This window comes from Xyrauchen texanus, chromosome 12, assembly GCF_025860055.1.
Source record: "Xyrauchen texanus isolate HMW12.3.18 chromosome 12, RBS_HiC_50CHRs, whole genome shotgun sequence".
NCBI lineage: Eukaryota > Metazoa > Chordata > Actinopteri > Cypriniformes > Catostomidae > Xyrauchen > Xyrauchen texanus.
The window spans coordinates 14934035-14961403 of NC_068287.1; the positions used below are offsets into that span (position 1 = coordinate 14934035).

The 27369-nt window shown below is 40.0% G+C and overlaps 1 protein-coding gene and 1 long non-coding RNA gene across 5 annotated transcripts in view; both read right to left on the minus strand.

Moving 5' to 3' along the window:
- Positions 1-1291: 1291 nt before the first annotated feature.
- Positions 1292-2440, minus strand: LOC127653372 (uncharacterized). Its single transcript, XR_007971796.1, has 2 exons — positions 1753-2440; positions 1292-1642 (listed from the first exon to the last, which is right to left on the minus strand). It is a non-coding gene; the product is annotated as an uncharacterized LOC127653372 (long non-coding RNA).
- Positions 2441-9195: 6755 nt separating this feature from the next.
- The window catches only part of pde4a (phosphodiesterase 4A, cAMP-specific), an 86910-nt gene continuing 68736 nt past the window's right edge, over positions 9196-27369 (minus strand). For all 4 annotated transcript variants that reach the window (XM_052139630.1, XM_052139631.1, XM_052139633.1 and 1 more), the window contains 9 exons: positions 19898-19991; positions 19549-19712; positions 18586-18684; positions 17152-17316; positions 16940-17039; positions 16111-16265; positions 15863-15985; positions 14474-14656; positions 9196-14382 (listed from right to left, as the gene is read on the minus strand). In XM_052139630.1, coding sequence (XP_051995590.1) covers positions 13900-14382; positions 14474-14656; positions 15863-15985; positions 16111-16265; positions 16940-17039; positions 17152-17316; positions 18586-18684; positions 19549-19712; positions 19898-19991 — 1566 coding nt within the window. In that variant the 3' untranslated portion in view covers positions 9196-13899. The remainder of the gene's footprint in view (positions 14383-14473; positions 14657-15862; positions 15986-16110; positions 16266-16939; positions 17040-17151; positions 17317-18585; positions 18685-19548; positions 19713-19897; positions 19992-27369) is intronic.

Below are 27369 nucleotides of genomic sequence, written 5' to 3' on the forward strand. Positions count from 1 at the left end.
AGTTAATAAACGCGCCCATGAGCCCGTGCGCGCGCCCCTCCTCTGCCCGCTCTGTCACACGGCCAGCTGTATGTAAGTCCCGTATGCCCCCTGTCAGTCCCCTTCTCTCAGGCTACTGCAGTGGTGGATTCAGCAGCCAACAAGCCGGTGATATTACCCGCTTGCCTGCACTCAAACGCCGTTTCCACGGCGACCCAAAATAAAGCCTTATGTGTAGAAAATGTGCCCACGATTCAGTGCTCACCCCTACACACAAGCATTACACGTCCCGTGTCCCTATCAGAGCACACTCACATAAAGCGGTTACGACCCGCTCGAGTGTTACGCCGGTTTCACACTGCACGCGTTAGCAGCGCGTAAGCAGCGCGTATTTTTTTCGGCGCCCATGTTAACAGATTAGAGCATTTACACCGCACGCAGAGGCGGCGCGGCAGCACGTAGCAGGAGCAGAGCAGGAGCAGCAGTGCCGCGATCGTTTCGGCGTCCTGTCTATTTTTGACGCGAGGCTTACACTGAATTAAAGTGACAATGCATGATCATGGCAAAAATACACAGCAGTTACCAAAAGCGCATTGATGATATCTATTGTGTTTTAAACAGTCAATCAAATGACCTTCATCAATTTAAAAAGAAAACAAATGTCCAAAAACAAACTTGTTGCCCAAACTACAAAAACAAGTTTAAATAATTTATACTGCCAGTTTAGTTTAAGTTAGATTAATTTAATGTATAAATGTATATACACATAACTAATATAATATATATATATATATATATATATATATATATATATATATATATATATATATATATATATTGTCATAAGGATGTCATGCTGATATCATGCTGACAATCATAAACAAAAGCACGTGGTGTCACAGCCGGCATGGTCGAGTGCACCTGAAAATATAATAATGGACAACACTCGTCTCATTGTGGAGGTTGAGAAACGTTTAGTTATTTATGATCCACGAAATATGCTTTATAAAGACTCACAGGCAAAGGAAAAGGCATGAGATGAAGTTGCAGTAGCTCTTGGTGCCGATGGTAATTTAAAAGTGTTTTTGACAACCTTTCCCTGGCCCAAACAACTTAACTCAATATAGAAAGGGAAACAGAATAGACATGTTATATAGCACACATTCAGTATGCATGATTTTGTTGAATTTTCGAGAAACTGTGCTGTTTGTCATTTATGATTTATCTTTAAGATGTTCATGATGGGTAATGTTTGTAAATTAGATGTGTATCAGACATTTCAACAATCTAAATAAAAAATCTTTCTCCAAGAAACAACAAATGTAAGCATTTATTTACATTTTGCACACAGTAAGCACACATAAATAAGAGAAGCAGATGTAACTGCAAGTCGCTGCTTGGGTTCAATGGACTGCCTGTAGTTTGTTGTTTGCCTTTAGTTGGCCTCCAATCAGGGAAAGAATGTGATCCACTTGCTCTGCATTCATCCTTAAGTAGTTTAGGTGTCGGTCACGGTCAAGACGGAGTTCGGCGACAAGATGGTAATATGCACCATATTCTCTCCTTCGTCGGTTCATGGAGTGAACCCAAAGTCTGCGTCTTTTCCGTAGTCTTCGTAATAGCAAATACAGCGCAATGGCCTTCCTTCTATCAACAACTCGCACTACACGGTCAACAAAAACAAAGATGAACCAAAAGTTATATAATATTATATCAATATTATTATAATAATATAAATGTATTTGAAAACGAAATAAAGCAATGCCAACTTACCCATTATAGTGTAGCCTGTCTGTAAACACGCCGCGCGCGTCAAACGCTGCCAGTATGAAAGCAAAACGCGCGTGTCCTGCTTCCGCTCACCGTACGCACTGCTCATGCGCTGCTAACGCGTGCAGTGTGAAACCGGCGTTAGGGTTAATGAACGCACCCACGAATCCGTGCGCGCGCCCATTCTCTGGCCGCGCTGTCACACGACCAGCCTTATGTGTAGAAAATGTGCCCACAATCTAGTGTTCAGCTCTACACACAAGCATTACACGTTCCGTGTCCCCATCAGAGCACACTCAAAAGCGGTTACGAACCACTCGAGTGTTAGAGTCAATAAATGCGCTCACGAATACGTGCGCGCGCCCATTCTCTGCCCGCTCTGTCACACGGCCAGCAAACACTTCTCTGTATGTAAGTCCCGTGGCCGTGGCTATGCTTGCGCATCACTTAACAGACGTGACTCTTTCCCCATTCACCTCAATCAGGAAGTCACTCACAGAACAGCCTGTCCATGCTGTCTGCGAGCAGTCCAGCATAAGCACAGTAAGCGCGCTCACACATTCTGTTCAGCGCGCTGTGTGCGGCAATCAGAGCGATTTGGCCATTCACCCTCTAACATTACGCTTCAAAGCGTGGGAAGATATTCCAGGGATATCCGAATGGGTGTTAAGCACAATAAAACAGGGCTATTTGCTACAGTTCGATCGCCGTCCTCCTCGCTTCAGAGCGCGGCTCGAAACTACTTTGAACACGGAAGCAGCGTGCATGCTTCGTTCAGAAATAGCAAACCTTCTGTGCAAAAGGGCCATAGAGAGAGTGCCGCCTCCCTGAGCGAGTCGGGGTTTTACAGCCGTTATTTTCTTGTCCCCAAGAAAGACGGCGGCCTCAGACCAATATTAGATCTCAGGGTTTTGAACAAAGCGCTTGCAAAAGACCGTTCAAAATGCTTACAACCAGCAAACTCCTCGCGCATGTGCGCCAGGGGACTGGTTTATTTCTCTCGATCTGAAAAATGCATACTTTCAGATTCAGATAAATCCCGTCACAGGCCATTCTTGAGATTCGCCTTCGACGGCCAGGTTTATCAATACACCGTCCTTCCGTTCAGCCTGTCCTTAGCACCCCGTACTTTCACGAAGTGTATGGACGCTGGCGCTCGCACCCCTGCGGAGTCAGGGTTTGCGAATTCTGAACTATTTGGACGATTGGCTGATTTTGGCACAATCACATACGGAGCTTCTGTCTCACAGGACAGTTCTCCTCAGTCATCTGAACAGTTTGGGCCTTGCAGTCAATTGGACCAAGAGCTCACTACAGCCCAGTCAGGCAATTTCCTTCCTTGGAACAGAACTAGACTCAGTGGCAATGACGGCTCGCTTATCTACACAGCGCGCGCGCCGTGTGCAGCGACTAGCCGCGTCATTTCAGATGAACAACCTCACACCTCTGAAGAAATTTCAGAGAGTGCTAGGCTACATGGCCTCAGCCACAGCAGTACTTCAGCTGGGTTTACTGCACATGAGCCCGCTTCAGCATTGGCTAAACACCCGCGCGTCTCGCCGGGCTTGGGCCACAGGCCGCCAGCCCATCAAGGTGACTCAGACCTGTATTTCAGCTCTGCAGCCCTGGACAGTGGCCGAATGGTATCAGCGGGGAGTGACAATGGGAGCTGTATCTCGCCGAAAAGTCATCTCGACAGACGCGTCCAACACGGGTTGGGGCGCGGTCTGCGAGGGCTCTCCGGTTTTCGGCCTATGGTCAGTTCAGGAAAAGCTCCTTCACATAAATTGTCTGGAAATGATAGCGGTCGAGTACGCGCTCGTGCGCTTTCTCCCGGTCATTCAGGGTCACCACGTCCTGGTCCGTTCGGACAACAGATCTGTGGTATCCTACCTAAACCGTCAGGGCGGTGTCAGATCCAGGAACCTCTTCCATCTGACGAAACGCATACTGAGTTGGTCCCAGTGCCACCTGCGCTCGCTGAGGGCGACGCGCGTGCCAGGCCACCTGAACGACGGCCCGGACAGACTGTCCAGAGACAATATTCCCCAGGGGAATGGTCCCTGCACGTTCAAACAGTCCAGACGTTATGGCACCTATTCGGCAGAGCGGAGATAGACCTCTTTGCGTCCAAAGAGAACTCTCACTGCCCAATATTTTTCTCAAAGCGAGGACGCGCTGGCCCAGGACTGGCCCAGACGCCCGCTTTACGCCTTCCCTCCCGTCTCGCTATTGCCACAGGTAATGCAGAGGATCAGGGAAACGCGTCACTTGGTGCTCCTCATAGCCCCGCGTTGGGAGAATCAGACATGGTTCCCGGAGCTTACGCAGCTGTCACAGACAGCGCCGTGGCCCATCCCAGTGAGAGCAGATTTCCTCTCTCAAGCTCGCGGCACAATTTGACATCCCCGCCCAGAGCGCTGGGCGCTGCATGCGTGGGTGATCAACGACTACCCGTCGCTCTGCCAGAAGGAGTAATAAACACCATCATACACGCTAGAGCCCCTTCCACGAGAAGACTCTATGCGTCAAATTGGTCTGTGTTCTCAAAATGGTGCACCGACCGAGACCTGGACCCGCGGACATGTGGGGTGTCGTCGCTGCTCAGTATTTCTACAAGAGCTGCTGGATAAGGGCAGATCCCCATCCACGCTCAAAGTGTATGTGGCGGCCGTTGCGGCGTTCGCTGAACCCCTGCACGGCCAGTCATGGGGTAAAACGAGCTGGTCATCCGCTTCCTCAGGGAGCTAGAAGGATGAACCCCCGCGCCCCCATCGGTTCCTATCTGGGATCTTTCTATAGTTCTCGAAACTATGAAAGCCCCCCTTCGAACCACTTCAATCCGTGGATTTGAAATACCTTTCACTCAAAACCGTTTTCTGACTGCCCTGTCATCAGTCAAGCGTGTGGGAGACCCTCACGTGCTGTCTGTCAGCGCTGCGTGTCTTGAGTTTGGACCAAGTGACTCCAAGGTCATTTTAAAGCCTAGACACGGCTATGTTCCCAAGGTGATCGGTACTCCTTTCAGAGCACAGGTCATTTCCCTATCGGCGCTGCCAGCATCCGTTAGTGAACGCGACGCCAATCTCCTTTGCCCGGTCAGAGCACTGAGATTGTATACTGCGCGCTCCGCCGCTTTCAGGCGCTCTGAGCAGCTTTTCGTTTAGTTCGAGGGCGCACCAAAGGTCTCGCCGCCTCGAAACAGACACTATCTAGATGGATAGTGGACGCTATTGCTGCTGCATACGGCGTCAAAAGACCTGCCATGCCCGTTGGGCATTAGGGCTCACTCCACTAGAGGCATGGCATCCTCGTGGGCATGGTCCAGCGGGATTTCCATTCACGACATATGTGTGGCAGCGGGATGGACTTCCCCTCCACCTTTGTCAGATTTTACAATATGGAAGTGCCCGCTCTGCAGGCAAAACTACTAGCGGTTTAATACGCTACAGCTCCCCTGGTGAGCTGCACTGATGGGACACATTCCACACAGACCGGCACCGCCGCTCTGTCGTTCCCTTCCCACTATGTGCTTATGTATTACACAATCAATGACCCGCATTCTTGCCGGCCAAATATTATTTCCCCACTCATAAGGGCTCCCACGGGTCCCCCTTAATTCCCTGGGGCTCATACAGTGGATGCTTGGCGCGACGGCGTTGACAATGGGTTCCCGTAGCGTAAGCTAGCTTACGTAATACTGAGAGAACCTCTCGTGAAGAGAACGTGTCGGTTACCTAACGTAACCTCGGTTCTCTCTAGATGAGGGAGCAGTATTGCGTAGCCGGCCGTGCTTCGCGCCACGGCGACTTTTCGCTTCAGTCAATGAAAACCAGGGTTCCAGCCTACGAACTACGCTTATATGCACTCTAGTCCACGGCCATTTTGGCGGGCTTTGTTGCAGTGAGCGCGGACGCCTCTCATTGGATGCGAGTTAGCCCAAGCTCGTCTATAGGCTTCAGCAGTTGCCGCAGAGCAACCTATGAGCTCGCTAGCTAGCCCGCTCAAGGTCTGCAGCTGCCGCACTGCGTTGACAATGGATACAAAAATTAAGGATAATTTTTTGGCTTCAATATCTCAGAAAAGATGAATCTTTCCCGTAGCGTAAGCTAGCTTACGCAATACTCGTTCCCTCATCTAGAGAGAACCGAGGTTACGTTAGGTAACCGATACGTTTTATAGTCAATTATGTCATTTGCATGCGATTATAGTCTGTGCTCTCATGAAAGATGGTAAGGACACAGACTTGTACCTCTGTCTTTTTGTCTGATTTTCAAATGCTTTGCTGCCTTAAAACAAAGTTTATAATGTTGTGATTCACCTCTGAGCTGGTTGGTTTGGTTCATGCTTTAACATGGATGATTTTATGAAAAGTCTATGGAAGAAATTAATGAGAAAAAGAATTCAGGAACCCAGATGCCTGAAAACCTTGACGGGCACTGTTAAACACATTTCATGTGTTTTATTAAACACCTCCATGCTACCTCAAATGCCGCCACCCTGCCCATCTCTGTGTGCAACTCTCGAAATGAGGGCGCTCCAGCCGACCTCCATCCCCTAAGAATAATTTGTCTGCCAATCATAACACTGGCTTGGACCATATGTATTTATCCCCTATAGTCTATTAATGACTGCCCTATCACCTTAAAAACATAGTCTAGGGCAAAATGAAATTTGAGAGGCCAATACGTCACACATAAAACACTTAACACACCACCACCAAAAAAATATGGGTTGTGTCCAAAACTTCTGATTTGACATAGATTCTATTGTTATTTGACACATTCACTCATTGATAAAAGTAATCATGTCTGGCTGTGAATGCTACATTTCTACAATGGTATCTGAAACTGAAAACGTTTTATATTAAATGATGTCGCTAGGTGTTAGTGTAAGTCCAAGATGACACAAAGACAAAAGTTACTGAGTGCACCTTTAAACCTTTGGGCTACTCATATTTTTGGCATTGTTTACCCAAAATACAAGTTTCTCAAACATGAATTAGCTATCTAGGCTGGTTGTGACCTGTTTAATCAAATTTGTATTGAATTTCACAATTTCTGACATTTAATCACAGAAAACATTCCCTATGGTATAGGATCACTATGGGTAATCACTATCGGATTGAGGTCAGGGCTTTGTGATGGCCACTCCAATACCGTGACTTTGTTGTCCTTAAGCCATTTTGCCACTCTGTTTTTCTTTTTGATATCCAAAAATAATGGCAGCAAGGAATTAACTTGAATAATTTCTTAATAAGAAACAATTGCTACAGTGTCATGTTAAAATGGAAAATATTATTTGTTAGCTTAGCGCTCACAACATTAATGAAAAGCCACACAACAAAGCATTGTGAAGGTAAGACAGGGAAATGTAGATGGGAATGTCGTCAAAATGCCATTCTTCATTTTGCCAGAGTTATTGCTTTGGGTCATTGTCCATTTATAAGACCCATTTGCGACTAAGCTTTAACTTCCTAGCTGATATCTTGAGATATTGCTTCAATATATCCACATAACGTTCCTTCTGCATGATGCCATCTATTTTGTGAAGTGCACCAGTCCCTCCTGCAGCAAAGCACCCCCACTACATGATGCTGCCGCCCCCATGCTTCACAGTTGTGATGGTGTTTTTCGGCTTGCAAGCCTCACTCTTTTTCCTCCAAACATTACAATGGTCATTATGGCCAAACAGTAACATTTTTGTTTCATCAGACCAGAGGACATATTTGCATATTTGTCCCCATGTGCACTTGCAAACTGTAAGTGGCTTTTTTATGGTGGTTTTGGAGCAGTGGCTTCTTCCTTGCTGAGCAACATTTCAGGTTATTTTGATGTAGGACTCATTTTACTGTGGATATAGATACTTGTCTACTGGTTTCCTCCAGCATCTTCACAAGATCCTTTGCTTTTGTTTTGGGATTGATTTGCACTTATCGCACTAAAATCCGTTCATCTCTTGGATACAGAATGCTTCTCCGTCCTGAGCGATATGATGGCTGCATGGTCTCATGGTGTTTATTCTTGCTTACTATTGTTTGTACAGATGATCATGGTACCTTCAGATGCTTGGAAATTTCTCCCAAGGATGAACCAGACTTGTGGAAGTCCACAATTTTGTTCCTTAGCTGATTTCTTTTGATTTTCTTATGATGTCAAGCAAAGAGGCACTGAGTTTGAAGGTAGGCCTTAAAATACATCCACAGGTACACCTCCTATTCAGTACATCTCCTATGGAATTTTCCAAGTTGCTTAAAGGCACAGTTAACTTAGAGCATGTAAACTTCTGAGCCACTGGAATTGTGATACAGTCAATTAAAAGTGTCTTTAAACAGTTGTTGGAAAAATTACTTGTGTCACGCACAAAGTAGATGTCCTAAACGACTAGCCAAAACTATAGTTTGATAATATTAAATCTGTGGAGTGGTTAAAAAATGAGTTTTAATTACTTCATCCTAAGTGCATGTAAACTTCTGACTTCAATTGTACATATATATATATATATATATATATATATATAGTCTTATATTTTCTATTCACTTTTTATTTTTATTCTATTTTTTATTATCTCTGTCTTGTTGCTGTATTGTTTGTGCACTGGAATCTTCTGAAAGCTTCAAGACAAATTCCTTGTATGTGTAAGCATACTTGTCAATAAATCTCATTCTGATTCTGAGTCGGACACAGGACACAGGAGCCAGGACGGACATTAGGCTTTTTATGGTAAAAGTGATGTAAGTATTGAAAATGTTGTTAATGGTACAGTACATGTCAGTTTCTTGCAAACCAGAGCCATGTTTCTGGCTACGCCACTAGTGCTGATGCCCTTATATTTACACCAATATTCTATATTTAAATATAATATCCATTGTTTCATTAGCAAAATGTTTGTGTATTGACCAAGAAAAAAACGACCAAGGAAAAAATGTCACAGGCCATTTAATTTAGAATGTTCTAAGTTTGTAAATTAATTAAGCTACTAAAGATGTTAAAATAATCTTAATAAATCTACTTCTCCTAATTATAACAATAATAAGCAATAACTCATTAGAATCTTTATATCACCCAAGACATTTATATTGGTCTCTACATTAGTCACTCTGTAGGTGCCAATAAAGTGTCACTGTTTGAGCAAAACAGAATGCAAAATACTACTGCATTCTCTAAGCAGGAGGTTGTGGCATATATTAAAATTGTGTGTACTATCAAAAGTTGTGTAATGAACCATACAAACTGGCTTTATGACATGCAAAAGGGTTATAGTAACATATGCAGCTGCACATGGGAAAAATAAATGGAGAATTCTGATATTATTATTGCATTTATTAGAAAAATTATCCTTTATTTGTATTTTCAACACACTTTACAGTACTGAACAGTGAAAGAAAAAAAAAATATACTGATATATATATATATATTTGTTTTTTATGTATAACTGTTTGCTTAATAAATGCATTTATTCACAAAATGACAACTCAGTTCTCTCAGAGGAAAACATTTCATAAAAATAATATCATATAAAATAACATGGGCACATTATACACATTACAGCAATATAATGTACAAATATTACAATCATTTTCCTGTTTTCTTTTTTATTTATATTATTACCATAACTTGTGAACAAGTAACATATTATTTAAAGCCCAGAGAATAATTTCATTGGAGAGTCTCATGAGGCATGACTTCACAGTACAAAGAAAAACTGTTCTCTGATTAAGCCATGTTATCCTTCTGACTGTCACTTGGTTATTAACCTCACAGAAGTATTTCAAAACCTAACAAAAGCCATTAGCATGTGGATTATTGACACAGAGGAGCTGATGTTGCTCAGTGCTTAAGCAGAAAATGGCATTTTTGGACCAAAATGAAGAAGTTTGGGCCGAGCCATTCACCCTGTACCACGCTATACATGAATCAGTATGTACCATTCCCCCTGATATCATCCATCTCACAACCTACGGAAAAATAAAGTGCTGGTAAATACAAGTTTTAGAAATAACCAGTGAGTAGTCTATTTTCCAATACAATTCAAATATACACATTTAAATGTGGCGGGAGGTTTACTGAAATCCCCAAAACAGTGACAAGGAGAAATGAAGGGGAAAGTGAAATTCCACAATTCAACTATAGTTCATTACAACTAAAAGTGATTCATTGATTGATGACTGATTCTGAGAGATTTTAAATGTAAAATTCAACATTACAGTATATACAAAACAAGCAGTGATTAGCCAACTATTTATATTAGATAGTATTTTTAATATTTTCAAACCATCAAACCAGAATGATACAAAAATAAAAACTGTACACAAACTGTTCAAAGAAAACAATAGTTTTTCCTTTTGATATCCAAAAAGAATGGCAGCAAGGAATTAACTTGAATAATTTCTTAATAAGAAACAATTGCTACAGTGTCGTGTTAAAATGGCAAATATTATTTGTTAGCTTAGCGCTCACAACATTAATGAAAAGCCACAAAACAAAGCATTGTGAAGGTAAGACAGGGAAATGTAGATGGGAATGACGTCAATTCACACACATCGATCGTGCAAGCTTGGGCCTTCCTTCTGTTGTCCACTAATTAAAACTTAGACGTCATACCATAACATCCTCTAATCCTGTCAGAGACAAGTACGGCCATCACATATATACCGGTATGACCCCATGTTTCTGCTCTGCAGGCACAGACTTGTGTAAAGCTAAGCTACTGACCAGCAGAAACTAGCATGTCATTATGCTTCAAGAGGGATTCTTACAAATGCTGCTGCACAATATAGCAACAATTGTTCATTCAACTGAACTAAAATCAAACTGAAATCTGAGAGATGAGAGGCAATATTGCAATTCTAACATCAACCTGAGAACTCATTCTCTGATTTTCATACTCGCTCCCTCTCTCATTAACAAATAGATAAGATTAGACAAAGATGATAAATACATTAGAGCAACAGTTACATTTAACGGTATGACCTGTTTTCTCGCTCTTTAGACTGATGTAGTAAATCTTGCCATGCAGAAAATACTTCACAACACCTCCAGTTATGTCAGTGCAGATGGTACTATACGGTGTATTCACAGACATTATCAAGGCATATAGACATGAAACAAATACTCTGGAATATAATGCCAACATCTTATTATACCACAATGTGACAGGTAAACCCTGCAGTTGACATTAAGGCAAAAAAGCATCAAACTCAATATGGTTGCATGTTACTCCTTGCACCTCTGTTCCTAGGACAGATAAGTCCTTGCATTCTCTCAACATCAATCACTTCCTCTCTTAGGGGCCGTCCACACTGAACAATGTTTGCATCAGTCTGTGTTGTTTTACAATTGTTTTTTTTTTAATGTAAAAATGCACAATCTGGACGTTTTATATCTTTGTGCCTCATTTTGCTTTTTTTCCTCATCTCGTGCAGGAGCGATCTGTGCTGTTTTGATGACATGTCAAGATTAAAGGAATATTCTGGGTTCAATACAAGTTAAGCTCAATCAACAGCATTTGTGGAATAATGTTGATTACAACAAAAAACTATTTGGACTCGTCGCTCCTTTTCTTAAAAAAAAAAGTGAGGTACAAAACTTTAAAATACTCACTGTTAAAAGTGTAGCCACAAGACGTAAATTATATGTGTATATATATGTGTGATTTTAATGTGATACAATCTCTTACTAACCTTTAAGGTATTAAGTTACATTATATCCAACTTGTCAATGTAATGTCAACAAACCCTGAAACGAATGTGAAAATGATGATTTAAACAACTTTATAGCTCAGTTTTAACAAAAGAATGAATGTAGTATAAAGTGCTTTTATAAGATTAAAAGCTTCACATTTCTGCATTTAAACCCTCAAAAAATTGCCCCATTCACTTCCATTGTAAGTGTCTCACCGTAACCTCAATTTGTGCTTTTTTTTAATAAATTAGGGTAGAAATAATTTTTTGTGGTAATCAACATTATGCCACAAATGCTGCCGATTGAGCTTAACTTGTACTGAACCCAGAATATTCCTTAAAGTGAGGCACTAACAATGGAAGTTAATGGGGCCAACCTGTAAACATTAAAATACTGTTTCAAAAGTATAGCAACAAGATGTAAATATATACTTGTCAACATGATTTTTGTGATAAAATTGCTTACTAACCTTTTCTCTGTAATGTTATAGCCAATATTACAGCTTTGTTGCCATGATGACATAACGCCATAAACACTAAGATGTAAAAGTTTTGATATAAACAATATTATATCTCAAATAATACAAGAGCTTTGACAAAATAATTGAATTAAATGCATTTGTAAACTTCACATTTCTGCTTTTAAACTCCCATTCATTTTCATAGTGTTGGAAGTTGAAGTACAGTTTTTGTGGTAATCAGCATTATGCCAAAATGCTGTCGATTGAGCTTAATTTAAAGCATAAAAATAACTTAAAGCTGAAGTATGTAATTTCTGCGCCACTAATGTTTACAAAACAAGCTTTCTGAATACGTCCTCCATATGCTGTTGTTCAAACAGACGCCATTGGTTGAGTAATGTTGTTGGGGCAGGTCTAAGCAGGTCTCGCAAAACAAACACAGGAATTTTATAGCGCCACAGAGACACAGTGTTTACCGTTTTTGAGAAAATTAACCTACAGTATGAATGGCTTACTTATAATGGCTGGGATAGAGGAAAGTATTTTAACACTGAAAAAGTTACATACTTCAGCTTTAAATTTTAAAAGTGCATCTTAAGACACCTGTTTGCGTTGCGTCATGCTTTTTTAGTGCTAGAGCACATTCAGTCTGAACAGCCCTTTAGATATGCTTTGTCTTATCCTGCACCTATAGCTCCCACGATCGAAGCTTCACCAACTTACCAGTTAAGCACTCATTCCTTTGGCAAAACATAATGCAGTGTTTCTGTGGCGATGACAGAGAATGTATTACCAGTGTGAGTGGGTGAAGGTGGGAGAGTCTGTGTGAATGTGAGCTGCTATTTAGTAGACTCTGGCAAAAATGGATATAACAAAAGAAAAACAAAAGAAGACAAAACATATGAAACAAAGCATCCCATGGCTTATCCTCAAAAAGTGACTATCATTAATTATTCACACAGAAAGTGAGAGCAGTCCGTGAGCAATGACTCCAAATCTAGGCCTTAATTGCTCAGCCAAGATGAGAGAAGGAATTATCACAAAGACATTGTGAAAGACACTCCATATCCACACAAAGCATAACAGAAAATGATAAGATTGCTTAAAAAGAGACAATCAAAAATGAAGACAAAAGCAGACACTCCTGTCCCACGATGCATTGCTTCACAATAGCTCCAGAGTTGAAGCTGGTGGTACAGAAAGGCACATGGCCATCTCGCCCTGGTAGCACTCCTGGGTATAGTGAAAGTGGGGTTGGGACCCACAAACAAATCATGCCATCAGTGCTTCCTCCTTTGCTCCGACATCCATATCCCCCCGTAGTCTTCTGGACAACAGGCCAATCTTATATTTCTCTCCCCAAGTGTAACTGTGTTCTCTTTATGACAGAAATTGAAAAAAGTCTCTCAGATTTCACTAATCACGATTATTGAGGATTTTAGTCCCTGTTTGAATGCTTTAAAAACAGATTATTGACACTGATACTCAATTTGTTAGATGGCTTTTTCCCAAAAAATTCCTTTCAGATCCAAGCCCCCTGAACACATACACAGACACACAGCCGTGTGTTTGCATGTAGTGTGTGGATTCAGTATTTTAGGTTAAAACTCATGTGTGACTGTGAATTTGTTTATACACATTGTGTGTGTGTGTGTGTGTGTGTGTGTGTGTGTGTGTGTGTATGTGTGGAAAATCCAGAGTGCTACTCTGACTTAATGGCCCGTTACAAACCCCAGCATAATTCAATATCTCCATAAAAGCTCCTCCTCTCCGCTGGGATAACTCCAGCACACACTCAAAATCTACAGTTGCTGTGTTAAATACTTCTCTGATATCAATATTATTTTGTTCCCTTTTTGAAAAATAAAATAAAATGTCTTATTGAATTGGTTAGCTATCAGAAACAGAAGAGTACTCTGTGAATGGTAGAGAGTAGGGACTGAGTTTTTGAAGTATGTCCCCTACTTAGCCCTCTGGGCCTGACAGCTGTTTATTGAGTCTTGAGGATTACGTGTCATCAGTAGGAGAGGACGACTTCTCCTCATCCGCCTCCTCCACAGGACTCTCATCCGACTGTCTCTCATCCTCCTCCTTGACCACTGACTGAACCTGCAGTCGTCTCTGTCCTGACCTTTCTACCACTACCTCTGTAACTTCCTCCTCATCCTCCATTTTTTCTTCCTCCTCAATTTCCTCCTCTTTCTTTTCCTCCAGCTCCTCTTGACCGTTGCTGCCAATATGGTTGTGACTGGGAGAGCCGTCGTCCTGTCCCGTCTCTCCCTCCAGGGTGAGCTCAAACTGGAATTTGTTTGTGCAGGATTCAAGCTCATTATCTGGGCCGTCAGGCGGTGGCGAAGGGCTCTGTGGAATGGTGCTTTGGTACCAGTCCCGGTTGTCCTCTAGGGTGTCCAAAATTTCCTGAGCATCAGGGTGGACCAGGTCCCCCCAGGTTTCCCACAGGGGATGCACTATATAATCGATAAAGCCCACCTGATTCAGGAAACAGAGACAGTTTAGAAACTGTTGGAGAAGGCATGAAATTATATTTCTGACTGTTTGTGTGGGTGTTTTTTATGTGTACCTGACTCTTTTCCACGGATGCCGTGTGTTTGTCACACATGGGACTGATTTCCATCCCACGCTCTCGTTCTTTATCACCCTGCCGGAAGAACTCCTCCATAATGCGCTCAGTCCACTGCCTGTACACTGCCAGGGGCTTGGTTGGGTTACTAAGGTCAGCACAATGCACCATGTTCCGTAGGACCTATACACATATACACACTTGTGACTAAGCAGTAACACTTTTAGTCCATTTTACTCTTCTAGTCAGTTAGTTGGCTCTGTGTGGACTAGTCACGAATCACATTAATTGAGTCTCACTGTAGTCGTGTGACATTAATTACCTGCCATAAACTGTAAAGGCCAAATATATTTGAGATTATGCAAAAATAAATTGAGCACGAAGTGCTTTGCATCCATAAATCATGTATAGATTAAGTTATCATGACATCAACCAGCAGGCAACCACGCTTCCAGGTTCAAAAAGCATATACACGTTCAGTAATCTAGAGACTCCAGTGGTTAAATCTATATCTTCAGAAGCAATATGATAGGTAGAAACAGATCAATATTTAAGTCCCTTTTTACTATAAATTCTCCTCCCTGTCCAGAAGGTGGTGATATGAATGAAGAATGTGAAATGCCAAAAACAAAATAATGTCAAAGTGGATATTTATTGTAAAAAAGGACAGAAATATTGATCTGTTTCTCACCCACACCTATCATATAACTTCTGAAGACATGGATTTAACCACTGGAGTCTCATGCATTACTTTTATGCTGCCTTTATGTGCTTTTGTAGCTTCAAACTTCTGGTCACCATTCACTTGCATTGTATGGACCTACAGAACTGAAATAGTTTTCAAAAAATGTTCATTTGTGTTCAGCAGAAGAAAGAAAGTCATACACATCTGGGATGACAAGAGGGTGTGTAAATGAGACAATTCTGGCTGAACTATTCTTTTAATAGCTATTTTTGATAATTTTAAGTGATTTTACTGCATTTAAGATAAATAAACAGAACATGTTTTAGAAGTATTACATAATTTGTATTCTCATTTCCTTTCACAAAAAGCCAGTACATTCTGCGGTAGTGACAATGGGGTATGGTTCGTCCTGTTAAATCTAACATGGTGTGGTGGTAAACGATGATCATTAGGTCATATTTGACCTCATATCTGCCACAGCTGCATTTTGAAAATTAAATATAGATGCTTTATTCAATTTGAACGAAGTGTTCTTTTATGGGGTACGAATAAAACCCACCAAGTGTTTGTTTGTAAACAATAACTTAATCTATAACCACACTGCACTGCAGACAAGCTAGACAAATGTATAATATTTATCAACCACCCTGAAACTAATGAAGTGTCACCCAGAGGCCAACAGAAACCATAAGCAAGGGGGTAACCTGTATTCGGTCATTGTAATGGTCCAACATCAACACTCCTGAACTGGTCACTTTCTTGGTTTCCACCATTGTCTTTAGATCTGCCAGCAAGCTCATATGTTTTGACATGTCTGTTGCTAGAACCTGAGAAGACAAGTAGGACCATGCACACAGGAGCTTAAAAAATGTAGCCCTTCAATAAATTGTATAAATAAATTAAATCAATTGAGGCTCAGTGCAATAAGAGGATTGTGTGTACAGGATCTCACCATGTCGATGACCAGTTTGCGCAGACTCTGCCGTTGTCGTTTGGTAAGGTTCTGAAAGATGTCACAGTTCTCCTCATGCAGAAGCTTGAAGCCTACAGCTAGGTGATGGTTCTCCAACACAGACTCATCATTGTACATTAATGCCAGTTCAGAGTCTGTGAAACAGGGCAGACAATGCTATCAGAGGATTCTGTGATGCTCTGAATCTGTTCTCAGATGCACTTACCTGCACTTTTCCTGTCTAAATGGGTGGTCCTTGGCTATCTGAAGCTGCTATAGAGCCCAGACCTTTGCCGTAGTCATATATCTGGCTACTCAAGCCAATGCTGGACTGGCTATAGTGAGCAGCGAGACTTTTTCTGGTGGGCCGGCAGATGTTTATATAGAAATAATTCAAAGCAAGAAATAAGTTCTATCAAGATATCATCAGGACGGCCCATCTGGTCGCCATTTTATTTCAAGTGTCTCTCCAGCCCATTTGCAACGTATACTACATCCTGATAACTCTGTTCGCTTAAGTTCAGCAACAGAGAGATGTGGCTTGCTCACGTGAGAGATCCAGTGCCCTCGTTTAAAGCGTGAGAATGAATCTTCACTTCATATAATGTATGATGTCTCATAACGCTATAGGCAAAAGCTTGTTGGTCCTGATAGTGGCAAATGTCTGATTCCACCAGAAAATAACGAATTACCTGAAATGCATCTTTATAGGAAATGGGGCCACAGAACAGATGCTTAAAACCTGAGCTTACCTAAAATGTTAATATTATTTATTTTCTGCCTTGCAAACACTGGAAATGCCAATCTAGTTGTTACAGTGTGGACTCACTGGTGTTGATGAGGAACTGGTTGGAAACTCCAGGGTGGTCAACGTCATGAATGGCAGCAGCGAACAATGCAGCCAGGATTTCAAGATCAGTGAAAACCGCCTGGTGGGAAGATGCAGTAGTAGGGTAAAATGGTGAATTATGCATTTTAATGCATTTTATAAAAAACTATTTGTGAATGGGCAATGAAGATCCCCTGTTAGCATGTACTCACGTCCAGTGCTGGTGTGGACAGCAGCACATGTGTTGACTGTGTAACATCAGCGGCATGCAGGCTGTTGTGATAGGCCACATTGGCATGGTAGTGGTCTTCCAGTGTCATCACATAGGTAATAAACGTGTCCACTGGAATCCGAAATGTTTTCAACAGATCCCTTTCCTTTAACACATTACAGATGGTGGACAGAAAACAAAGAATGTTTAAGAGTATAAAGCAAAGCATCAGCGAAGGAGTCAGCTTCTTTCCTGCGGCTGTCACCCTACTGAACTCTAGCTCTGCATCCCGGTGACAATTGACAACTGACCCCCAAGACAATTTGCACTACCCAATCCCACCCATTCTGTTCTATTTATTTATTTAAAAATGTACATACTGTAATTGCACCTATACATAGCCATATCCTACTGCTCTTCATACTATTCATCCTGCACATACACTTATTCTACTGCTCTTACAGTATAATGTTACCACACTGCACATAGCTGTACATATTGTACATATCTGTCTATAGTTCATACAGAATATCCATATTTACTCTGTTTTTCTTATTATATATTCTGCTAATACACTGCATATATCTATATTATTCTACTATTATTTTAATGTCACTGCTACTATATTGCACATATCTGTACATGTTGTTCATACACTGTTCATATTACATAGCCATATTTATTCTGCTCTTACAACACTGCAATATATTTCTTGTCCTGCCTTTGCACCACCTGTCTACACTTGGATATCACATTGCACCTTTCTGCTTTTTTGCACTTCTGGTTGGATGCAAACTGCATTTCGTTGTCTTTGTACTTGTACTCTGCATAATGACAATAAAGTTCAATCTAATCTAATAAATTATGGAGAGGTTTGCTGTTGTGACTACAGGGCTCAACAATAAGGATGGTGTGAGAGTATTTTGAGTTAGCTGAACTGTTATTTACCTTATCTGGCCAGTGCTACATTGTCACTACATCTTACATTTGTTGACTGGTGTACATTTGTTTTTGATTTTCTGTAATGAACTGAACATGGTTGTTGTGAATTCTGTGGATTTAAAATTGTCACCAAAGAAACAGTATCTAGCTGGATAACGTAGATTTTGAGTTTTCAAGAAAATTTAGATAATTTTCCAGCTATTACTGCAAATAAAAGAAAAACTTAATGCTTGATTTAAAAGCATAAATATATTTTTCGGATGCATTTAAAATATGTTGATAAAAATAAATAACAATTCTGAACTATCTATTTCTTTGAAATCAGAACCATTGGCCCAAATGGGCCAACAGATCCAATCCTTACTGAACTCTGAACTAGCATACAAAACAAATGAAACCTCAAAGAAATCTTAGCAATGTCCCCTCTTTACATTTGCAGTAGTTTAAAAGCACAGCACAGAAACATTTATAGCAAAAGCCAGTGAGTACACACCTGAAAGATGGCAAACATGATGCAACTTAGAGGTCTGTTATTGGAGTAGTTAGCCACATGGAAGATATTAAGGCCCCACTTGTCTAAGTCATTTAACTCCTGTAAAAATACAGAAACTTCAGTCATAAGAAATCCACAGGACAAACAGATTCTTACACAAATAATTTGGTAATGATTGTGGGTTATTGGGTCCACGTGGGGAAGTTATAGTCATTTCACAAATACAGCCTTTTCTGGAAAATGAACCCAATTTTTCCATTTAGAAGTGATGTGTGAACAGGACCCATTAGGAAATATCGGTAAATCAGCTCTGGCAATTTCCAGCAATGAGAAGTTGTAATATTACTGGCAAAGTTTAGTTTTGATGCTATGTCTGAACACAGCCATAAGATTAAAGGGATAGTTCACTCCAAAATGAAAATTCGTTCATCATTCTCTCACCCTCATGCCATCCCAGATGTGTATGACTTTCTTTCTACCCCAGAACACAAATGAAGATTTTTAGAAGAATATCTCAGCTCTGTAGGTCCTTACAATGCAAGAGAATGGTGACAGTGAGTAAATGATGAGGGAATACTTATATTTTGTGAACTATCCCTTTAACAGTTTGATGTTTTAGCATGAGTGAGTTCAGGGCGCTCTGATGTCAGAAGTCTGCTTTAGGACAGTAACAAAGATTACTTGTAGCAATCTTCTGCTTTGAAAGCTAGCTGTAGTATTTTGTTCCCTACAGTTTCATTTTAAGTTGTTGAAAATGATGTCTTTGGGTCATGTGCAACTGCATAAATGTAAATATTTGCCAAAAAATGAACACATCAATAACATTACATTCAGTACATTCAGAAACAAATAAGTCATACCCCATGTTTTCAAACTAAAAGCATATATTTCCGACTAAGCCTAACAATTTTACTGTCATTTAATGGTTTCATGTGTGAAAGTGGCAGATGAGTGTGCCCGTACCCTTGCCAGTGAATCCTCCTGTTCGGTTTTGACCCCAAAGCGGGGTAGGGCTGCACTAGTGAGGCTTGAGCTATGTGTAAGCTTCTTGACACCGCTGATGTGAGACATCGGTTTCTCTTGCTCCCGGAGAGTAGGAGATGGAATATCCACCTCATTCTGCTTATCTTGAAGACAAAAAATACATCAACCTTTAACAGAAGACAGCTCATTTAAAATCAGTAAACTTCAGATGTTTTAGAGTAGTCAATGCACTCCAATAGAAGCTATTGCAATGCTGAAGTTAAGGTTCTGTGGCTCTAAAAATAGAAGCAAAGCTGAGATGTACAGAACGGAGCCTGAACATCCTTACCAAGGAAGGTAGTAGAGATGTATTCAGACACCTGATTCCCCGAGCGACTCATCTCAGACAGATGAGACAGTTCCCTGTTTAACATCCTCTTGAACTAGAGATCAAAAAGGGAAAGATGGAGATAGATAGACAGGGAATAGGAAAGAGTTATACGTATTTGTGTTATTACATGGGTAAAACCAGACATAAGTTATGTTGTATAGGGCTCAAAGTTTTTGCAATCAGAGGAACACCAAAAAGCCTTTTCAAAAATGTTCAATGCAATGTAGAGGTAAAAATGCAGTAAATATGTAGTTAAAAATAATCTGGGCACATTTTCACACAGCTTTTCACTTAATTAACACAAGGAAGAAAGAAATGTAATTTTTCATTTTCATTTATATGCATCAATATACCTTTTTTAAATGTTACTTTTTTTTTTTACATTTTAACACCTTCCGGACACTTCCATGACATTTTTTTTAATGATGACACAAGCAGATTTGATTGAACTGACTAATGGAAATGAATCAACCTTACTAACTCTAACACCATTTTTGCTTTTAAAATTTAAATCGGAGATGCAATTAAAACATCTGTCTTAACACTCTCATGGGACATTAAAGGATTGTGAAACTAGTCTGATGTATGGTCTTTGGGAAAATTAATGGCCAATTAAAAAGCACATTAAAATCATCACAGAATTCACAATACCCATTGCGAAACTGTGCAGTTCCGGGCCAGTTGGTGCAGTTAAGTTTTGTTTTTCCACTGTGGTGCTGCGAAATCGGGAATATCCGTAAAAATATGCCAGTTAGTGAAGGTGTGAGAAGTAAACATTGTAGCAAGTGCGCCATGTAGGATGATGGCATATTCCCGTTTTATGACTGCTTTTCCACATGTTTTTTACTCTGCTAATGCACAGGAAAGACACGTTGCAAAAAAGGAAAGCAAAGACAAAAAGGTGAAAGGTTTACCATCATTTGATAAAGGGTTGTGCGTGCCACTGGATGCGAACACAGTTAGCATAGTAAACCTCCATGAAATAATATACTACACTTGTTAAACCATCACCATAAAATTATGAAGATACACTACACATACTTTTAGTGAACTTTGCCAGCTACCTAGAAACAACTGAGTTACCTTGGCATTGGCAAATTGACAATCATGAGCCACCATACAGTACTAAAAGAAAGAGAAATCCGGGCTGAGAATGATTTATAATAGTACCGTGCTCAGAACTGTTTGGTCTGATGGTTGAAATGTGCTAATTGTTGTTTAATTATACACTCACTCAGTACTGTATTAGAAACACTATGGTCCTCATAAAGTGCTCGACATTGTCTTCTGCTATTGTAGCCCATCTGCCTCTAGGTTCAACCTGTTGTGTATTCTGAGATGCTATTCTGCTCACTACAATTGTACAGAGCGGTTATCTGAGTTACCGTAGCCTTTCTGTCAGCTTGAACCAGTCTGGCCATTCTCTGTTGACCTCTCTCATCAACAAGGTGTTTCCATCTTCAGAACTGACACTCACTGGATGTTTTTTGTTTTGGGCATTACTCTGAGTAAACTCTAGAGACTGTTCTGTGTGAAAATTCCAGGAGATCAGCAGTTACAGAAATACTCAAACCAGCCCATCTGGCACCAACAATCATGCCACGGTCCAAATCACTGAGATCAAATCTTTTCCCCATTCTGATGGTTGATGTGAACATTAAATGAAGCTCCTGACCCATATCTGAATGATTTTATTCATTGCACTGCTGCCACATGATTGGCTGATTAGATAATTGCATGAACAAGTAGGTGTACAGGTGTTCCTAATAGAGTTCTCAGTGAGTGTTTTGTGAATATTTGATAAATTGCCCATCCCTAATGTTATAGCATGGTAACATGTCATATATTTAGTTTGAACCCTTCTGTTTTGGATAAAAAATTCAAACAATGTTTTGTTCTGATCAAAAAAGACCCCATAGAATACAGTAGATATACAGCACCTCCCTTTTGATTATAAACATTGCCATAGGCCTGTTTCTCACACTCCCAATTCCATACACTTCCATTGAAAAGGTCCCCACACATATCTAGGTATCGGGATATCATAAAGATGTAGGGATGGTCTCTTTTGACTTTGCCAATAAGCAACCATTTATTAATGCTCTAGCAACCACCTAGCAATGCCCTATTAATAATCCAAAACAACCGGACATTGGATAAATATAACCAAGGACCATGAAAAAATTTAATACGGTTTCTTTACTTGGTCCAAAGAGATTTTGAGCAAATTAAGATTAGTTTCCCCACTGTTTTTAATGACTAAACAGTTCAAAATTACCCAAACATAACAGTGTTAATGCTTACATTGTACTGAAATGTACAGGTTCTTCCCTGTGTCTTTAAGAAACATAAGCCACACATGTTGAAAATATCTGCATCATGTTTACCAAAACACCACAGTATGTGGTTCTGCAGTACTGCAAGTTTATAGCTGCACATATAAAGCATGGACATACTCACACACAAACAAAACCATAAAAACCATGAAGGACATTCTTATATATCAATGTGTGGTTAGAGGAAAGGCCTGTCTATTATTAAAGTGTAATTAAGTTAAGGCCATTGGAGGAGCGCACAGTGGAATTATCCATTTAAATTCCTGCAATTCATTGCTATAACATACAGGAGAAAAGGGGTCTTTGTTATACAAGGCACTACCTGTTTATAAGCACCAAATATTTGCCTTAAATGAACAAAATTGTGCAAATTCAGCAGACAACCCGTAACACAACCACACAGTCGCACAGCACGACTCCGACAAGACCCCTGGTCTGTCCCACTAACTGGTACTTCACACATTACAATCTCCATGGAAACCAGAAGGTTTCCTTAGCAACTGCCTCCTCACAGTCCCTCTTGAAGCATGATGGGAGTGAGGCGATGGGTTGGGTGACAATCTGAGAGAGTAGGCAGGTGCTGTCTCTGACCTCCTCCAAGGTCAGCACACTCTGTATCACTCTCCATCTCTCCTGCACTCCTCCATTCTCTCTCTCTCTCTCTCTCTCTCTCTCTCTCTCTCTCTTTCTTCTTTTCCTGTCCCTCTTCATTCCTGTCCTCCACATTCTCTCCATTATTCTACTGCTATACAGTTGACCTCTGCAGTCATATTTTCAATTGCTTGTATTTGGATTCCTTCTTTCAAGATCTGCCTGCAATTGCCATCCTATAATACAGTCACTGGATACATGCATATTACATGCAAATAATGCATCATCAAGTTATTGTCAAATTATGCAAGGCAAGCAACAGCAAAGGGATAATAACAATCAATTTTAAGTGAGATTTTTATGTGAGAAAAAGTCAATTTCCTTGCATACTTTAATTCTGAATCTTCCTGAATTTTCCCTCAGAAATCAGTTGAGACCATGTCAATCTATCACACGCAGTCAAGCTCTAAGTATATAAAGCTTAATTTAATTATTTTTTTTCACTGCGCAACTGCATGTCACACACTGTACCAAGTCTCTGTCCGTACTGTGCTGCGTCATTATTAAAACATTCACAGAGTGCCACTGTGATTAGCATGCATTCTCTGGAGGACCAAGCTGCTACCAGATCATGTGGGAAAAATTCAGACCAAATGAATACAAATATATGTAACTAGCAGTGTTGGGTTGGGCTTTTAAAATAACTTGTTAGAATATTTCGTTACTCCTTACAAAAGTAACTTAATATATTTAAAAAGTACATTTTTATGGAAAGTAAAGCATTACATTACTTTTGCGTTATTTTAGCATTACTTTTTTCTCACAGCCACTTTCTCCTCTGCTGTGATATGCATTCCATAAAAAATAAGCCATGCATTGCATACAAGAGGCATTACAGGTCATGCTAGCTACTGTACAACAGTCATGTCCAATCAACATAGTAAACTAACAGATATTTAGAAAGTAGGTCTTCATGTATATTTATAATAAAGGATCAATAAAATGAATATGCATAATATTCTTTTCCATCAACATGGCAGCCAATATGAATAATGCAGAATAACCACTGTCTTAACTAAAGCAGCAAAGTCCAACACTTGAACCTGCATCATATGTCATAATGTGCTGTGCCCATCAACAATGCCAGTCAACTTGAGATGTTTTTCAAAACTCAGGATAAAATTCTGTGGAATGTCAGTTTAACATTTTCAAGGAATGTGTCTGATAATAAAATATTTTTCACTTAAAGTCATCTCAGTGCACGCTTGTTTTGAGTTGATCCACAGTGCTCAAAGACACCACAACTTCCAAGACACATGTTGATACAACTTGAATGGAATAATTTTTAATGCTACCAAAATGTCATAAAAATGGGTTGTTTCATGAATCAAACTGCTTGTTTTATATAAAACCAAAATTTTGAATTGTTTTAGAAACTAAGACATATTCTCCTCGAACATAATCAATGTAGAACAGAAGCGACTGATCCAGAGTATTTCCTCATCCCATTCTCCCAGTTATGGGGAGCTGTAACATGGAGCAGTTTGGCTGCATAAGTCAGTGAATAGAGCGAGTAATTCAGTGTATCGTGTTGTGGCCAGGGGAAGACTAGTCTTATAATTCCTCTGCCTAAACGCATTTACTGATTTTTTTTAATGCAGTGTTTATCAACACACGAATCAATCGTGTTTCACTCAACCGAATGTTGACCTCATATTTAGCTAAAACACGCAATTTTCCTGGCTAGTATAGCTAATGCGTGAACGAGTTGATTGACAGGCGATGTCTGTATCTAAAATGTGATAAGGCTTTACCTGTAAGGCGGGACTTCCTTTCTACATCCATTGACTGTTGTGTGCTAGAGCTTCTTGGTTGGGTGTTCCAATTTCTCCCATTCATTTAAATAGAAGTGACTTGTCTCTACTAAATAATATCTGGCCTCACACTCTATAGGACTACAATGCCCATCATGCACTAATTCTCCTCCCCGAAGTTTGCACACTTTTTCTCCTGATTTCTCACATTACAGGGACAGTAGATTTGTACAAAAGCAACGCGCTATTTTATTTAAAAAGTAATTCCAATATTATGGTCTAAAATAAAAAATGTTGCGTTACTTTACTCGTTACTCAGAAAAGTAATCGGATTATGTAACACAAGTTACTTTTATTGCTTTACCCCCAACACTGGTTACTAGGAGACTATTATCCTACTATCTGTTGAATTTATTTTACTAAGACTAAGTCTGCAGTTGAGTCTATCAAAGAAGAGCACAAGCAAAGGCAACATCATATTTGCATTTAAATACTTTATAGTAAATATAAGGCGTATCAAAAAGAAAACAGCAAAAAAACATGCACCTCAAACATGCAAATTTATTGATACTGGTGCACAACTACAAAATATATCTCTGAAAATGCACACAAACACTGTTGTATTTTAAAAACAGAAGGTGTATGCCAATGTTTATTCAATCCTAATTATAATAATCAATACATTGATAATTAAAATTTATAATAATAAGGCATACTGTGTGGCACCTCAAATGTTGTGCTACTGCATGTCAATATGATATCTGCGGATCTATAAAAGGAATTGTTCACTCAAAAAAGACAATTCTGTCATAATTTTCTCACCTACATGTTGTTTTAAATGTATATGATTAACTTTCTTCTAAAGAGCACAAACGGAGATGTTATGCAGAATGTGAAGGACTAACCGCCTCATTCACCATTCACAATTATTGCATCTTTTTCCCATAAATCAATGAAAGGTGAATGGTGACTAAGACTAAGACAGACAATCATGAGCTGCGTCCCAAATCGTGTACTTCTACATTATTCTACGGCATTTTGTAGTGCAAGTAGTGTGAGTAGTGTAGTGAGTAGTGTGTTTACACTGAAAATACATAGAAAAGAAGAGTGCTATAGTATCAGATAAATGTACTTCAACAGAAATAACATAATAAGAGTGTTAAGTCGGACAATTCATGCACTCAGTGCTCGCAGCTTTCCCAACGTAGCGGAAGGGGTGGAGTTACCTGAGAGTGATGCAGGTCTGTCAAAACAATTGTACCCCATTAATGTTGAATGTGGCAACTAGCGAAACTAAGATTCAGATTCCAAGAACACAGGATGAGATGTTATTAACCTTGTGCAAGCACTTCCGAGAGTTCATGAACAGTGAGCCTGGTGAAATTTTGGCAGCTTGAGGACACCATCTCCATAGAGGCCTATGGTGGTAAGGCATCGTGGAACTCCGAGCCACTTCTTTAAGTAGCCTGTGACTACTCTTACTTGTTAAACCACAAAAATACTTGTTACTGAAAATACATTATGTAGGCTATATGAAGGATACATGTTCACAATATATCATCCATTGATGGCTAGAGTAAATAATCGTTGTCCTTCTGATAATGATCTGGGTTGAATTCAATGGAAAACTATACGTGTTGCATTTCAGGGTGCTGCAGATTTTTAAGCAATGTCTGGAGACGGTGAGCCCGTACTGTTTATGTACCTTTATAGAAAAGATTTTTTGAATTTTAGAATACACCACGTCATCCGCCAGACACGTCTGGTGTGCAACCACCTTATACCCAGCCGCTCACACTTTACCAAAGTGTTGTTGACAAATATATTTGATAATCATTTGGAAACTCTTCCCTTTATCGATGTGTGAAAAAGGCATTGATCCCAAGCCTAAAGAATACACATCCTTAAAGTTTGAAATATGGCATATGAAAATGAAATCTACCTTAAGACAAAAAAAAAAGCACCTTTACTGCTTAAATTATTTACCCACATGCAGTACATAATCAGATTTTTCATCATATTCCATGTTCACTCTTAATAACAACTGTTTTTGATTTAACAATTGCTACTTACTGCATTCAAAATAAATGCAGACATACTTTTAGCAGTAGGACATTATTTTTGGCAAACAGTGGCCTATGTGCTCTGATGGTGGAGACGAATTCCCTTTCTTCCTGTTAGAACTTCCATGGGTTTTGTTCATGTAATATCATCTTTAGGTCATATTTGACCTTGTATCTGTCACAACAATTGCACTTTTGAAATTTCAACAGTGGCTCGTGATCTGAGTTTGTGCAATTTATTTGTGAAAAGTTCAAATCCTCCAACAGCAGCTGTGGGTCAATTGGGTTTAATAGATTAAGTTACTGTTTACAAACAAACACTTCGCCCCGCCCCTTTAGCGTTCTTTTGGTTGCCCAGAAAATAACTGCTGTCCATAGGCGCTTCATGAAACTGCCTAAAAAGTGCTGTTTGTGGGGATGAAACACCCTGTTTCCCACAGATTGTTGGAGAATAGGGATTCTTTACATTTCCACCAGATTGTTGCATCAGGAAAAACATCTGCGGTTACACAACTAACCTCAGTTCCCTGAGATGAGACATTGCAGTGAAACGCTTTGGGGAATTCTTTTCCACAACCTAGTTGAAGCCCTTGTATCATAACGGCAATCTTATGATTGGCAATGGT